Source organism: Erpetoichthys calabaricus, chromosome 2 (assembly GCF_900747795.2).
Source record: "Erpetoichthys calabaricus chromosome 2, fErpCal1.3, whole genome shotgun sequence".
In the NCBI taxonomy this organism is placed as follows: domain Eukaryota; kingdom Metazoa; phylum Chordata; class Cladistia; order Polypteriformes; family Polypteridae; genus Erpetoichthys; species Erpetoichthys calabaricus.
In genome coordinates this window covers 85807-103535 of record NC_041395.2, presented here as the reverse complement: position 1 = coordinate 103535, position 17729 = coordinate 85807, and the positions used below count along the sequence as shown (strand labels likewise).

Sequence of the window (17729 nt, the reverse complement as noted above, 5' to 3'; positions counted from 1 at the left end):
CTCCGGCTGAATTAAATAACTTTTTGGACGTGCACGAGCTGGAGAAGTTGCTTCAGCCCATGCACAGTTTCTTACAGATTGTGGCAACAATACAGAAGATTGTTGGAGAGTTGGGAGCAGCAGCTGAAGCGCCGTTAAAAAATCTGGATGAATACCTACGGCGGTTTGGTAGAGAGCGTCCCGTGTTGTATGATTTGGCGGTACAAGTAGGAAATGCCGGTACCGTATATAATGAAATAGGGACGCAGTGTGAAACAGGCCCGCATTTGATAAGTAGCGGGTGCCAAACCACTGCGAGCCCTACAAGAGATTGTGGTGTGATGACAGAAGGGGCGGAGGAAGCGCCAGTCAAACCGGAGCAGCTGAAAAGTACTGTCTTTCGGGGTGATGCGGGGCTGAAGACGCCGCCCCTAATTAAGGTAAAAATGATGGGCGTTCAGACAGAAAAAGGGCTCTCTTTTACTAATAGAGAGATCCAAACTGTGGAAAAGCCCCAGATTAAAAAGGAGATCCTAAAAGAGAAACGGGAGTCTCCTGATAAAGTGATAAGGGAGTTGTCATTAGTTACTGGAGGGGCGGAGGAAGTGCCAATCAAACCAGGGCAGCTGGAAAGTGCTGTTACCCAGAATGATGTGGTGCTAATGACGCCGCCTCCTATAATACATAGGACAACGGGCGTGCAAACAGCAAAGAGGCTCTCTCTTCTCCATAGAGAGCCACACGCTGTGCACAAGCCCCAGAGTAAGCAGGAGATCCCCGAAATAAAAAGCAGGTCTCCTGACAAAGTAAAAAAACGGGCAGAGAGCAGCAAAGCGGCCGAAAAACCCTCCTTAGCAGAGGAAAGGGTGGAGCTGACAGAATTCCCGAGATGTTTCAGGTCTCGGGAAGAGAGACTACCAGGAGGGCAGCGTCGGTGCTACAACTGCCATCGGCCAGGCCACTTGTGGCGAAGTTGTCCCCAGAGGACAGGGGAGCGGTGGTACAGAAGATACACCGTTCCCCCAAGGTTCGCTGGGGAGCCTAGACAACGTCGCCAAGGTTCGGCTAACGCGTCCTCCTGGAGGAGGACGTCCCTCGTGGGGCTGGTCGCTTCGCCCCAGTTGGCTTCGCTAAGGGGGGGGGTATTGTGAAGGATTGCTGGCTTTCTACTCCGGCCCTCACCCCCAGGCCTCCAGGAGGAGCTCTCCCGACAGCATGAATGTGCCCCGAATTCCAGCAGGGCATCATGGACTCTGTAGTTTATATGCACAGCCCTGCTGGATACCATGGGGGCCTCCAGGAGTCGCTGTAGGGAGGTTGTCGGACTCTTATGTGCCCTATAACCCGGAGGTGCGTCAAGATCACATGACAGGAAGAAACAACGTGCCTCCGGGGTGAAGAAGAGTTTTTTATATGACCCGGAAGTGTTCCTAGTCACGTGGACAGAGAGGATGAAACACTTCTGGATCAGGACTATAAAAGGACTATGGGAAATCCCAGATGTTGAGCTGAGCTGGGTGGAAGGGTGGCAACGCGTCTGGGAGTGGAGGATTGGTTATTGTGTATTGTTGATTATTGTGGAGAGGAGGGTGCTTGGTGCACAATTATTATTATTAATAAATCATTATTTGGACTTTTACCGGGTGTCTGACGTCTAGTCTGAGGATTCAAGGGGTCACGGAGGCCCCTATCTGTCACACTATCTATCTATCTATCTATCTATCTATCTATCTATCTATCTATCTATCTATCTATCTATCTATCTATCTATCTATCTATCTATCTATCTATCTATCTATCTATCTATCTATCTATCTATCTATCTATCTATCTATCTATCTATCTATCTATCTATCTTTTCCATTTCAGCACAAGCACTTTACCCTTTTGCCAGGCTACTAGTTCACCTCACTGTCATTTAGCTCTGCCAAAGTCTTCAGGTGTGCCATGATGGTGGTGACTCTCTGTTCCTTATGCGCCAGTCTTTCTTTGCAGTAAGATGTCAAATAGCTCTGGTGAAGTATAAAACTGTCCATGGTTACACAGTAACATTGATCCAGCAGAGAAACAATCAAAGTCGGCACAAATGACGTAGCAACGCCGTATTGATTGTATTTCAGATCAGACATTGTCCCTTCCCCAGTGTAGGCCTATAGGACCTAATTCCACATGTATCCCATTTTAGATTCACAAAGCTCGTAAAACTTTTACCAAATCCTGCTCTCTTTGACACGATGTACTGTTTCCATGACAGTCTGTCCTTCTAAGCCATGAGACTTTCATCAATGCTGACTTCACAGTCCGAAATGTAAACGCTCTAAAATTTTACTACAAACGCCTGGTATATCTCCCACATTTTCTTCATTTTGGGGACTGGATGGGTATTTTCATCATCATTGTTGGTAAAGTACAGATATTCCATAATTAGTGGAAACCTGCACTCAGATGTAATACAATACAATACAATTTATTTTTGTACAGTCTGATGTAAGGACCCCTGTACCCCACGATTCCTGCGATCCTCCATCAGGGATAACTTTATCTTAGGCACGCAAAACAACTTGGCAGGTGGGCCGTGGCACCAAGTGCCACATTTGAGTACTGAGAAGAAAAACACACAGGCACGACACAGTCCCAAAAGACACAAATAACACACTTAAACACTTTTTTCTTCCTCCACCACTCCTCCCAGGTAACCTCGTCGTCCTCCTCCCAATTCTGGCTCCTTGAGTGGTGGTTGCTGGGCCCATTTATAGTCCACACTGAAGTGCTCCATGTGGTTGAACGCCGAGTTCCGGCTGCACTTCTGGGTGTGGCAAATATGCTGCCCATACGGGCTCAGGAGTCAAAGCTGCAGCACCCCTGGCAGTGCCTGTGGGACCCAACAGGGCTGCACCCGAGTCCAATTCCCATGGAGCCCTGTAGGAAACCAAGGCACCACTCCAACCCACGGGGGTGGACATCTATTATCCAGGGGGAGGTATTGCACCGTCCAGGGCTGCTCCCCCTGAATATAGAATGAAGGGGCATCCCAGGAGGCCATTGACCCTGGCTGCATGGCACAGTCTATAATTATTAAGTATGTGTGGGTCTAGGTCTGACTTTTTAAGTAATGGTTTAATGCAGCGTTTTTCAACCTTTATGTATTTGCGACCCGAGTTTTCATAACAGTTTTAATCGCGCCCCCCTAATTTTTTTTGAAACCCTAATAAAATGTATTCCTATATTTTTTGCTGCCAATACACTGCTACATGTTTAAAATATCCCTACAAATAGCGAAATTACGCCACATATGGCAACATCCGCACCCCCTTTTTTATTACTTCTCGCCCCCCTAGGTTTGAGGTTTGAGAACTGCTGGTTTAATGACTGACACTTTTAGTGTATCAGGTACTGTGCCATGCAAAAATGAACTACTGATAATGTTTAGAATACGCGCTGCAAGAACATCCATTGCACTTTTTACTAGTTTTGTTGGCACTGGATCAGGGAACAAGTAGTGGGCTTCATTTTAGAAATTAAAGTTAAGACTTCCTGCTCAGTTACAGGATTAAAATTACTAAAGTGCTGAATTCAATGTGAGACAGGGTCTGCTAAGCTAGTATGCGGTTTGTACTGTGATGCTGAGATCTGGGATCTTTTTAATTTTCTCATTGAAGAAGTTCATAAAGTCTGTACAGTGATCCCCCGCTATATCGTGGTTCAGCTATCGTGCCCCCGCTACACTGCAGATTTATTAATACTATTATTATTACTACTCACTTCACTCGCCCACCCCTGGGTTTGGTTTACTGGATAAACAATTTAAAGAGATTGTTATTTTCATGGGAATTGTTACACATACATCATTTTCATTTTTACTTTAAAACTTTTGTAAAAACAATATTTGTCCTTTATTTCCTGCCCCAGGTGTGGTTAAATCTCTTTCTCACAGCACTTATAACGTTGCTCATGTTGAGAAGGGGGGGGGTCTGAACGCACACTAAAGAGATGCGATTGGTTCAGCTGGTGTCTTGCTGCTGCTGCTGGTCAGCTGTGTGTTGTGCTTGTCGCGCTTTGCATCAATCACTTAAAAGCCTGTACAGCAGATGTCCTTTTGCCACTTCTCGTCTCTGCTGCTGGCTTTGTGAAGGGGGGGGGGGAGCTGAACGCACGCAAAGCAGAAGTGGACAGATCAGCTACAGGCTGCTGCTACCAAGATACCTGTTCTGCTTGAAGCCTGTACAGCAGTTGTCCTTCTGTCTCACTGCCTTGTCTTGCGTGACGTTAAAATGTTTTATAACAGAGAGATGTTACTCATATCCTTAGTCCGACATCCACATATCATATGTGTTTACAAAGTGTGTTTTAATAAATTTACATGTGTTTAAAGCATGTGGGATGGGTATTTTAAGACTTAAACTATATTAAAAAAATGTGGTCTTTCTGTAAGAGCCAATCTTAGAAAGTTAAAGTTTTGAGTTAAACTCTCATTAATGTTTGCTTAATTTGAATAGAATATAATTTTTTCCATAGACAATGGTATAGTCTTTTCCCCCTATAAGTTAGATAGTAGTATAGTAAGATAGAATCTTCTTACTATAACTGAGAAACAGCGTGATAATAGATCTAGTTGTGTTTAGAACAGGTTCCAGTAAACAGGGACTTGAAAGATCCATTTTTAAGGTTGAAATGGGATAAGGTTAGAACTGAACTTTTCCTATTACAAATTTTTCCATTTTTTACTATTTTAATTTTCTTCTTTGTGTGAATTGTTTTATTTTGAAACTTAACTAAACATTTAAAAACGAAGATATTTTGTCTGTGGAATCATTTTTGTGTGTCAGGCTTTTGTTGAATCCAATATTTTTAAGTTAGAGCTGCTGAACTTTGGTAACTTTGGGAAAACACAGCTACACTTTTGATATCGCAGATTTTCACCTATCGGGGTGGGTCTGGAACATAACTTCTGCAATAGGTGGGGGATCACTGTACTGCAAATATCTATTGGTATTTTGCACTGTTGATCTGAATTCCCATTTGTTAATTTAGCCACTATTCTAAACATTACCCGAGGATTTTTATTATTGCAATCTATTATTGTAGAATAGATAGATAGATAGATAGATAGATAGATAGATAGATAGATAGATAGATAGATAGATAGATAGATAGATAGATAGATAGATAGATAGATAGATAGATAGATAGATAGATAGATAGATAGATAGATACTTTATTAATCCCGAGAATAGTATTCTGAGCGAGCGTTAAAGAGAGCTTTTTTATATTTTTTAACACTCTCTGTCCATACAATTTGAAAGACATGTAGCTTTGTTGTTCTCCATCTGCGCTCCAGTTTTCGACACTCTAATTTAAGAGCTCGAGTGTTCTCATTAAACCAGGGAGAGTTTCTATGTGCTTTGATCACTTTTGTTTTAAGGGGAGCCACTGTGTCCAGAGCATCTCTCAAGGTCACATTATAATGTGATGTTAGCTGATCTAAATTGTTTTCCACGTTTACTTTTGATGTTAACTGATCTAAATAGTTTTCCACAATTACACTCAACTTACTGAAAGTATCTATAAATTTTGAAGCAGAATTACAATCTAGATGTCGCACTGTCTTTGTTTTAATCTGGGACTGTGTTGACAAGGGCAGGACTAAATCAAATGTAATTAAGTAGTGATCGGAAATAACTTCATTTAATGGAGTAATATTTCAATTTTGAATTTCAACTTTGTAAGTTATAATTAAATCTAATGTGTGGTTATGATTATGAGTTGGACTTTTGACAATCTGATAAAATCCTACTGAATTTAACATAAGTAAAACATTTGCTAAAAGTGTCAGTTTCCACAGCAATGTGTACATTAAAATCCCCCATCAGTACTACATGATCATAATTTATAGCCAAATCAGATAAAAGATTGCTAAATTCAGTCATAAACAATGAATATGGCCCTGGTGGTCTGTAGACTAGCACTATACAGTAATCCCTCGCTATATCGCGCTTCGACTTTTGAGGCTTCACTCTATCGCGGATTTTATATGTAAGCATATCTAAATATATAACGCGGATTTTTCGCTGCTTCACGGGTTTCTGCGGACAATGGGTCTTTTTACTTCTGGTACATGCTTCCTCAGTTGGTCTGCCCAGTTGATTTAATACAAGGGACGCTATTGGCGGATGACTGAGAAGCTACCTAATCAGAGCACACAGTTAAGTTCCTGTGTGCTGATTGGCTCAGCGACGGAGTGCTGCATTAACCAGGAAGTCTCATCTCACTCATTCAGCATTAATGTGCTCCTGCTACTGCTTCAGGGGCCGTGTCCAAGCGCCAACAGAAGATGCAAATGATTGCAGAAAAAGTAAAAGTTTTGGATATGTTGAAGGAAGGGAACAGCTACACCGCTGCAGGACACCATTGCTGCATCAATGAGTCCACGATTCTTTTTATTTAAAAAGGAGGAAAAGCATATAAGATCTACAGCCGCAGTGTCCTTTAACCAGGGCGCAAAACGAGTTGCAAGTGGACATAATAAGGCAGTAGTCTGGATGGAATCTGCTTTAGGGATTTGGATTGAAGACTGCCGGAAGGAGAACAACGGCGGTGCTAAACAGTTGCCTGAAGAGGCTCCTTTAGAAGAGCTGTAACGCTATCCTTTGTTGTGCAGTAAAATTAAACTCATCGTTATCAGACAAGTGTGATTGTTGGTGAGTAACCATAATTAATTATCTACGTACAGTACTTATTACATGTACATAGTTTAGTGTCACTGTACACACATTTTACTGTATACAATTTTTCTTGCATTGTACGTATTTATTGCTGGTGGCCTGTCTGTCGTAATGGCTGTAACGTATTGATATCGGAGACGCTCGATATCTTTAAAATAGTATTTAGGTTTTACTGTATATAAACTGTGTTTACATACATAATTTCAACAAATCTTACCTAATATCTAAGAGAATACAAAGGGTTTATGCTATATAATTGTGCGGGAAATGTTTATAATAGTGTGGGAGAGTTTATAAGGGCTTAAAATATATAAAAATAACCATATGAACATATGGTTTCTACTTCGCGGATTTTCACCTTTCGCGGGGGGTTCTGGAACGCAACCCCTGCGATGGAGGAGGGATTACTGTAATTGTGTTGGAATCTGTTTTAATATTTAAAATGAATGCCTCAAAGGATGTAAAGACGATTACATTTTTAGAAGTGATTTGCATTTTGTTACAGTTAATTATTCCAAGGCCTCCTCCTTGACCAGAATCTCTAGACTTATGAAGGAACGAGTATCCATCTGGTGACGCCTCTGCTATGGGGACAGTGTCACATTTACTAAGCCAAGTTTCAGTGAGAAGACACAGATCAGATTTTGTACTTCATATAATATCATTTATCAAAACAGCTTTACTGCCAAGAGAGCGAATGTTCAATAAGCAGCATTTAAAACTGCAGGCTTCTTTCTGAACTGCTGATATATTTTTTGTTTTAATTTGAAGTAAATTTCTGGTGGAGGGTCTAGTTTTATCTCTTGGTCTAATTATACACCTTATTTTTTGAGTATCAAGTAATTTAAGGTTTGTATCAAGACTAAATTTACTGGATTCCTCATAACAGGGATTATGGGTAACAGTTTCAGGATAGTAGCAGGTGGGATAAACAGCCTGTAATTTAAGATCACATGACTGTGGCCTGGATGGTGCTCTAATCCATCAACCAGGCAGTTTTGCTGCCATATTTTGTGATAATACATAAGATCCCCTCCAGTTAGGATGAAGAACATCTCTTTTGAAAAATCCAGGCCTTTCCAAAAAATCATCCCAATTGTTCACAAACGCTATGTTTTTATTTGCACACCAGGTTTGTAGCCAGCAGTGAAGGGAATGCAATCTGCTATAAATCACATCCCCTCTATAAAATCTTGGTAAGGGTCCAGATACAACTAAATTCTGACATTTTCTTTTAGCTTTGGTGCATAGAGAGATGAAGTTCCTCTTTAATACCTCAGATTGCTGTAAATAAATATCATTAGTGCCGACATGCAACAATAAGGTAAATACTTCATCGTCGGTGACATGGTCCAATGCGGCCTCTATGTCAGAAATCTTGGCCCCTGCGAGGCATTTAACATTAACTTCTGGTTTAACAGAGTTTGGAATTGCAAGATTTCACACTATGGAATCACCGATTTTGAGCACTTTCTTATTCTCAGTTTCCACAGGCTCGCTGCGGAGTGTTGAGAATTTGTTCTGGGTCCGAATTGGTGACCTGGGTGCTGGGGGACTACATTTTGGATTCTTAGACCCCCATCTTACTGTTACCCACTTGCCCTGTGACTGAATTGGTGCTGCTGACTTCGGCGGCGCACTGACTGAGACCTGGAGAGACTGAAGCCGAATCAGAAGTAGCTGAATTGTCTAAACAAACCAAGTCGATCCAATCTTCGGGTTGCCTCCAAAGCCAGAGTGATTCTCGGTTCTAATGCTTACGCAAGAATTAACATGTGACACTCGGGACCAACACTTTTAGCTCGGTTTTCACAGCCCGATTAACTGCTAAGGAAGTTAATGGATTACCAGAAAGAATTAATGAGGACCAGGAAGAGTTTGTGTGTGGGACAGTCTAACTGGTGATTCCTCTTACAGAATTTTCCAGAACTTTCCTACTTAATTCCTCCTCAAATGCATCAACATTTCAGTATCAATGAAGTGTTAAGCCAATAATGTAGTGTGATACCCTTTACTGACAGAATTTGTAAAGTCCTTGCATTCTCCTCTATTTTGGTCCAACTAGAACTAGCAGGCTCTGTTAAAAAAGATGCAGATAAGAGAAGATGTTGGATGAGGGCAGATAACAGAATTGATGTCAGTGGTGGAATAGCTGTCAATCTTCAGAGGGAGGATGAGAGAAGGCATTAGAACACAACACCAACCCCTCGTTTGGCAGGTAATTACTTTCACCAGAGCGCTTATGCTGTCTCCCATGAATATGTGCTTGACAGAGTATGCATCACTAGTGATGAGCTTATAAAATTTTCAGCAGCCCCAGAGTCCATTAATTCTTGTATATTTTTATTAAACTTTACACCAGAATGCTCAGTGAATTCTTCAACAGTGGTTGACTACAAACTTCCACCTTACCAATGCTAAGTTTTGGTGATTTTACAGAATGTTCTGCATTGTGCTTACAGTTAGCAGCAATTTGTTCAAAATCTCCAGAAATGTATTTGCAGTGTTGGACAAAGTTTTGGTCACAGCTCCAATCTTTGAGTCATTGTGTAAATTGTGTCATGACATGCTACTTCAAATGACAATGCAGTCTGGTGATGGATCACAGCATCATGGCAATCGGAAGGTTGCCGGTTCGAATCCCATAAATGCCAAAAAGGAACTCTGCTCTGTTGGGCCCTTAAGCAAGGCCCTTAACCTGCAATTGCTGAGCGCTTTGAGTAGTGAGAAAAGTGCTATATAAATGCAAAGAATTATGATTATTATCATGCAGATGGTGTCACAAAATGGCTGCTCACATTAGAAAACAAAATGGCTTCGTGCTAAAGTCAAGACAAAACAATAAAATTAATGAAAGTGTATGCAACATTATATGCAAAAACAAAGGTAGACATTCATTCCTTAAGAAATAAAGATCTGATAAAGAAAATATCCTACCCAATAAAATGAGCACCTGGCTGTCTTCTTTCCATCTCATTAGCAGAGCTTACACATCTTCAAAACAAACATACAGAGTCTTACTAAATCGTTATCACAAAGTCAAGTTTGTTTTCCTGTGGCAATTCAAAGCTGCACTTTCTAACTCTGCACAATGCTCTAAATCCTGCTTTGGTTTTCAGCTTTCCCAGAATACACTGCTTTCCAGTTCAGCTTGACAAACTTTCAGGCTTCAGGCCTCCTCATATCTGAGATATGTCAGCTGAAAGGGTTAAAGTATCTGCCATACGTGTCAGAATCAGTGAGCGACACACAATCTGCTGTAGCAATTCTTGCATGAAAAATGAATCAGCCTGATTACACTTACCCACCACACCAACCTTTATGTAGGGTGGGCTTTCTTGCTTTCCTGGAGCTTATGTCATAAGGCTACCATGTGCCCTGAGCCCCTACAATGAAAACATCATTTTTCAGTTATCCTACTTCTACACTCAATTGTTTTCTTTCACCCTCCATAAGAACTTCAGGATGGATAACAACACATCTGGGGCCTCATGTATAAACGGTGCTGATGCACAAAACTGTTGCGTACGCCTGTTTCCACCCTTACTTTGTGATTTATAAGAACTAAACTTGGCGTAAAGCCATTCACGTCTTCATGGCAGACCCCACATTGTGTGCACTTTTACAAACTGGTGGCACACAGCGTCAAAGCAGTGCTACTGTTTCTGTGTGGTCTTCCTTTATTCAGATATGCATCAATGATGTGGGATTTATCAAATATATTGAAATTAATTGCACACCATTTACATATATAAGGCAGTTGATTGTACTCATTCTGTAATAATATAATGGTATACATAATGGCCAAACTGTTAGCTGATTTAATGTTGTTACTCTCAGTGCGCCACTCAGAGTATTTTAACTCATTGTATCTGTGGTATCACAGATGTACAGCAGTTAATTGTTACAGCACACGCTGCCTCAGAAAGCCGCCAGCACCTGCATGTATTCCAACTCAGTCATGTGCACAGTTTGTTTGAACTCCTTCCATACTTCCAAACGCTTCACAGCCTTTCCTGCAGCAATCTCATAGTTCAGAAAAAGTTTCATATCAAGAGCTCTAAACGCACATGATCTCACTGGAAACTTGCATCACAATTTTAATATTACACAACCTGAGCCACTTTATGAACCATTTGCAATATCTGCATTATATGTTCATGTATATTGTACTTATGCTTTAATATTGTATATTTTTCATTGTTTTTTTATCATATTATTATTATTTTACTATTTTATAGGAAAATAAGTTTATGGAGGATTTGCATATTGAATCTCATTGTACCATACAATAACAATTAAGGAATTCAATTCAATAGAAGAGCGCACGTATTTACGGATAATGACGCCTGGCTTCTAAGTCAATTCAGATTTCCAAGAGCTAACCCCTTGGCGCTGTGTGCTGTTAGAATAATAGGATGTATACTTGATGTCATTTTTATGATGGAATGCATTAAAGTATGTATATTACATTATACAGACATATTTTTAAGTTCATTTACATAATGTATACTGTTAATAATTAAACATGTGGGCATGGTGGCACAGCGGTAGCGATGACCTGGCACCCCATCCAGGGATTGTTCCTCCCTCATGCTGTATGCTTGCTGGGACTGGCGTGATCCTGGATAGGATGTATGGATGGAGTAATTAAACATGTATTACAGAGATTTTTCAATGTTCCTTAAAAGCTTTGATGAATCAGCGTTCTCAGCTTACAGCTGGTTTTTGATTTATTACGGAGCCCATATTGTGGCGCTGGGTTATGTGGAGAAAGAAAATGGATGGACAGGAAGTGGTGGTTGGTACGTTTGACAGACACAGTACTGCTGCAGTAAATTATTTCATCTGACCTCCTCTTTTTTATTTTGGGCACTGTGCGACTTTCTGAACTTGAACTTTTGAGTATCGATCCAGCAAGTTCCTTTTGTTGCTCATACCACTGCCTCAGCCACCAAAAAGTACATTTTTCCTTGTCTCCACTTCACTGAGTAGGACCTTCATTTTGCATTCAGTGAAGTTCTTCTTTATTATATGTGCTTTTGGCATTGTCTTTTAACAAAACACTCAACTGAAAGGGTGATTTAAATTCATTTTCATATTCAAATATTTGTAAAATGGAAGTGAGTGGAACTTAAAGTACCGTACGCACAGTTTTATGCATCTGGAATTTTTGTGCATATGCACATTTCTGTTTTTGTCTGTACTCCATGTTTTAGTGTGAATTCTACACACTGCATTATATATGAGGCCCGTGGTCAATTGAGGTCAATTATTAGAAGGTGCCATAATTCATGGACTTGCTCTTTCTGTGCCTTCATGTCTTTTTGCACTTCTCAGTGATAACTTATTCATCTCAGCATCAGCCATCATGTGTCATGTTCAAGTTTATGGTCTAAAAGGCATAGTAGAAGAGTATTTAGAAATAGACAAAAGGAAGGAGAAAACTGTAGTCCAACATTCCAAGTGGGTCAACACCAGAAGAGTCAGAAATCACCAGAAGACCAAAGTCCAAAACACAAGATACGTGTGGAACTCAAAACTCAGGTAGAAAAAATTAGAAACAATTAAAGAATTGCTTAAGAATTTCCAGAAATTTGGAGAATTGTGAACAGCATCTCAGCATTCTTTCTTTTTCATATTCTTTCCATGTCTGTGGAGAAACGCCATTCTGTGCTCTTCTGGTGCTTTGTCAGTGTATTTCCTAAATGTCACATGTCCTATTTATGTCTCCTTTATATACACTTCCATCCATCCATCCATTATCCAACCCGCTATATCCTAACTACAGGGTCACGGGGGTCTGCTGGAGCCAATCCCAGCCAACACAGGGCGCAAGGCAGGAAACAAACCACGGGCAGGGCGCCAGTCCACCGCAGGGCGCTCACACAAACCCACACACACCAAGCACACACTAGGGACAATTTAAAATCGCCAATCCACCTAACCTGCATATCTTTGGACTGTGGGAGGAAACCGGAGCACCCGGAGGAAACCCATGCAGACATGGGGAGAACATGCAAACTCCACGCAGGGAGGACTTGGAAAGCGAACCCAGGTCTCCTTACAGCGAGGCAGCAGTGGTACCACTGCACCACCGTGCCGCCCTTATATGCTGTACACTTTCAACTACAAAAATATCAGAAGAATATTATAATAATTATAATAGTTGCATAATTTTATTTTGTAACATGTCACAGTTTGCAGTTTTAAATCAATATACTTTTCATTTTTTACTTAGTGTTATGCATGTGGCCATATGTAAAATTAAACAGTTAAACCTCACTGGTGTTTGCTTTTATTAAAGGAAAATTCAATGGCTCAGTGTCATCAATTCTTATGTTTTTACAGAGATGTTAATTAGTAAAAAATGACAGAATGTGTGCAATGTCTTTATATCTTACAGAAAGAAACGAATAAGTTACACTTTGTATTATAAATGTATGGCGGACTTTGGAGACCAAAAGGACTTTAATGAATCTTTGAGGCTCACAAACAATGAAGTCCATGTGAACCCAAACTGGACAGAAGAGACACTGAAGACAATCAGCAACTTTATAAAATGTTCCTCAAGTAAACCTGATATCCTACTGGATGATGATGATGATAATGACTGGTACATAAGTGAAAGGGAAAGATTTGTTCAGTTTTTGTCAGACTGTCTAGATGGGATATCTTCTATACGGTAAATAACCTGATGTACAGTATATTTATTGTTCATTCAACACTCTTTTCTCTCTTCTTTGTTTTAATTTGTAGTGTAATTTTGTGCATCAGCCTCTGCTCTCAGCCTGATATTCACCTGAATCATTCTCGGATAACAGAGCAGAATTAACAGCTCCTTTCATTTAGATCAGGTTGCCCAGTTCCAGGTTTCATCTGTTAGTCACACCAAAGGTGATCTTCTCACCTGGTTATATGCTCTTGAAGTTCTGCTCAAGCCAGTCTAATAGTCACTGGAGGAACAACCCAGTAAAATAATGAATTTTGAAGATGTCGCCATGTTTTTCGTAAATCTTAGCATGTACAACATGACAGGTCAGCCACATAATCAGTGCAAGTCCAGGCTGTGCAGGACATCAGGTCACCAGTATAATGTTATGCAAACTTCATGACTTCTTTCTTGATTTTTTTCTCTGAATTTGTTTTGGTTTGAAAAATAAATAAATAAATAATTAATTAATTAAATAAAGCTTTTTTATTTTCTTTCAGGGAATGATAAACACTTTTAATTACAATTTTATTATTTTGAATACAAATATGCAAGGAATGATAGCTCAAACTGGGGACCCATGAAACAATTGTGTGTCTTTTTCTTTTATTTTATTGGTGTTCCTGTCCAGACGTTTTCTTCAGTTAGGCCAGCTGTAGATATTTTGTCCCTGGTTATGAGTTTAGACAGATGTTCCACTATAGCCTCATGTGACCTAACCAATGACAGGAGTGTGGATCAATTTATTGGCACCAGTCACCGGCCCTGTTATGTCTGCACTCGGCCCAGTCTACCCAGTGATTTGTTTCTTCTCCTGCCTGTCCTGATTGGAGCTCTCTGCTGTTTTAGTCCTTAACATTCTGATGAAGGTTGTGGTTATCCCCTGTTTTTAATGAATGGTGTAGTTTTGAGCCCTGTGTACACTTGACTCTTGTTTCTCTCTTTATAAATGTAAATTGTGTCTTAGGCCTGTGATTTTTTTTTTGCTACAACCTCTTTTCTTGTTTTCACATCATGTTTCTTTTTTTTTCTTTCATTTGCTAATGGACGTTTTAGCTCAACCCCTATAAAACGTCTATAACTAGTATATACAGTACAGTGATGATACAATGCTTTTTTAATTATTATTTTGCTCATTCTGCTGAGTTTTAAGACCACTAGTTGAATAAGTTTGGCAAAGTACCTAAGCTAAAGCAGTGACTCTTTGTAATGGCGATTGTCCCAGATGTCTGAGGTTCGTGTCTCTAAGGGAGTGTAAAGTCTAATTTGTGCAGGATATTTGTCATTTCTCATGTATTTTTTCTTCAATCTTGCTTTCTCTTGACTGAAGACACTGATGACACCAATCTTCCCAACGCTGGTCACTCCTGACTGAGGTGTTTCTCTCACCGGCTCACCTCTGATTCTTTGTTTTTCTCCTGTTCTCATACTACTCAGGTCTCAGGTACTCAGCCCCACAAGTGACTTGGCGCCTCGTGTATAAATGGTGCGTATGCACAAAAATGTTTGGTACGCCCATTTCTACGCTCACATCATGATGTATAAAACTAAACCTGGCCTAAAGCCATGCACATTCTCATGCCAGCTCAAACCATAGCATACGCAAGTTTCCACTTGGTTTTGCAAACTGGCAGCACCCAGCGTCAAATCAGGGCTACTGTTCCTGTGTGGTCTCCCTTTATTTTTTTACATCCACATCCCTGATGCAGCTTTATCAAATACACTGATATTAACTGCTTATCATTTATTAGTTTATAGCATCTGATTGTAAACAGCCTGTAACCATATAATGGTGCACAGAATGGCCAAACTATTCCAAATACGACAGTTGCTTTAGCATTGTTACTCTCAGTGCACCACTCAGAGTATTTTAACCACTGTATCTGAGTGTGGAATCACAGCTCTTACAGCAGCTGATCGGAAAGCTCTACGGCAGTTGTGTCAAGAGTGGAGAGAATTATCGGGATACAGAATCTAGCAGGCGCTGCTTCAGCCATGCACACAGTCTATTTGAACTTGAAGAGAGCAAACAGTTCAGAGTCTTTCTTCGCGGTTCCAAAAAAAAAAGTTTCATCCCAAGAGCTCTAAACGCACCCAATCAGTCCATCAAGTGTTCCGGTAGAACTGTTTGGACTTATAAGTACAATCACCTCACTGTAAACTTGCGATACAGTTGTAATATTGCACAACCTGAGCCACTTTATGAACCATTTCACTATCTGTGCTATATGTATATGGATATTGTACTTATGCTTTCATACTCAAGTCAGCCTTGGTGAGAGAAGTTATGGATAATGGAACACAACAAGTTGATGACCCAATAATCCGTAGAGTGATGGGCACAACACTGTACTTCATGTCTAGTTAGCCCAAACGTTTTTGAATACATTTCATTTGTTGTTTGTGTGTGATGTCCAAATCCTGAGAAGAGAAGGTTAGAGTGGCACTGCGCTCAGTGGTGACACGGTGTGTGTGTGTGTGTGTGTCTCCATGTGTTGTGTCTTGTTTATCTTTATTTAATGGCACTTGTGTATGTTTTCATCATTATTTGATGTTTTTATGTATGTTTAATAAATGTATGCATGTTGGCGTTCAGATGTATATTTGCTTCCTTATACTGCATTTTTCCTTCCTTGACTTTTTATATTTAAATCTCATGTCTATGAAAGTTTTCTTTTGATGCACAAACCAAATGAATCTCTCTTTGTGGGATAATAACATTAAAGTTGAGTTGAGTTGAGTTTGCAATCAAACAAAACCTCAGCTGCTGTAGCTGCGCTCATTTGAAACAAAAAACCTGCAGTTGTTGTAGTGACGAAGGTACAGATCAGCCTGGTGTGTTTTTGGGGGCAGATGAAGAGAGCAGCCTGCTAACAAGCCGGGCTCAGTAGTGTTGAATTCTCCACAATTTAACAAATCAGAACGGTAAGTAAAGATAAAAGTCACAAGCAGCTGGCAAGTCTCACCCCAATTGTCACCAAAGTCCCCATGAACACTGCTGTCCACAGCAAGCTAGAATCGTTCTCTTGTGTTTTAGCAATTGGGTGATGTGGTGCTTGAGTGGTCAGTTCTCCTGGCTAATGGCTCCCATGAAATATAATGCTAAGAAATTATTACAAATACAAGAAGAGTAGTAATCATTCCAGAAATTACATTGAACTAATGAAGATCTTCTCAAATGTGACTCTAACCAGTAACAATAAAAATAACTGGTGAAAGTGCACAGACAAATCAAACACAGCGAGCTTAGATGTTTGCTAATGGAAATGTGACACGAATGTGAAAAAATCACAAAACAAAAAACAAAAAGATAAAAAACAGCTTCATAGAAGGCAACGGGTCTCGATCAAGACCAAAAAACAAATTACACAGACCAGCGGGCGAGTCCGAGACAATTCTGAATACAATTACCACCAAGTAGAAGTACGAGACAAGAGAACAAACCAGACTTGGGCACTGCAGCCATAGACAGCAGCACTAACCACTGCACCACCCCACCATCCAAAATGTTAACAAAATGTGAAACACAACCGCTGTCACAACAAGTCTGTGTTAATGGCAGTGGACATCTTTGCTTTACACTAATTCAACATTTCACAGTGGGATTCAGAATTAATTAATTTCTTTTTTTTTTAGATACGACTTAAATGAACAACATGGTAGAAATGAAATACTCTCTGACTTTCTGTTAAATCTCTATGAAGAAGTACAACAATATGAAGTTGATGCAGATCAGAAGTTTTTTCCAAGATTCTCGTCATTATATCAGTCGTATCCTGAGAGATGGGAGCTCTTTATCAAAGAGGAGCAGTGGCCTGCGTTCTGTGAAATGCTGAGTCACCTGCAAACCCAGAAACCTTTACACCTGAGGAATGAAGACATAAGTGACACGGAGTGCAGATATTTGTTAAAGTGTTTGAAGTACGTCTCACATCTGAGGTAAGAGAAGCTACAAGTGCATTTGGCCGTGTGCCGTAACAGATAAAGTTATATTCTCTGAGCGTCACAATGTCATCACAATCTCGATTATAAAGACATTTGAATGTTTTACTCCCACATGGTGTGAATCACTCTATGAAGTATCCAGCATGTCGACCCCTCTTTAAATAAGAGCCCCTCTGTGTTCTGACAGTGCTGTGTCTCCTTGTATCCATTTGAGCTACATTGTTGTATGAAAACGTGCTTTATAAATAAATGATGATGTTGTTGCTGTGTCTCTCTGTGAGGAGGTAAACCACACACACTGCGTACATCACTTAGCTGAGTGGACCCTCTGTGTGCTCAGCACCAACACCAAACTCCGCTTACTCGTTTCT

The 17729-nt window shown here is 40.3% G+C and overlaps 2 protein-coding genes across 2 annotated transcripts in view; both read left to right on the top strand.

The window, feature by feature from the left end:
• LOC114643014 (uncharacterized) overlaps positions 1-17729 on the top strand; it is a gene marked incomplete at its 3' end in the record, with an annotated part of 1911439 nt that overhangs the window by 1818349 nt on the left and 75361 nt on the right. The window lies entirely within an intron of this gene.
• The window catches only part of LOC127526734 (uncharacterized), a 56031-nt gene that overhangs the window by 10148 nt on the left and 28154 nt on the right, over positions 1-17729 (top strand). Inside the window, exon 2 of the mRNA XM_051923236.1 lies at positions 13108-13386. Within this exon, the coding sequence (XP_051779196.1) occupies positions 13108-13386 (279 nt within the window). The remainder of the gene's footprint in view (positions 1-13107; positions 13387-17729) is intronic.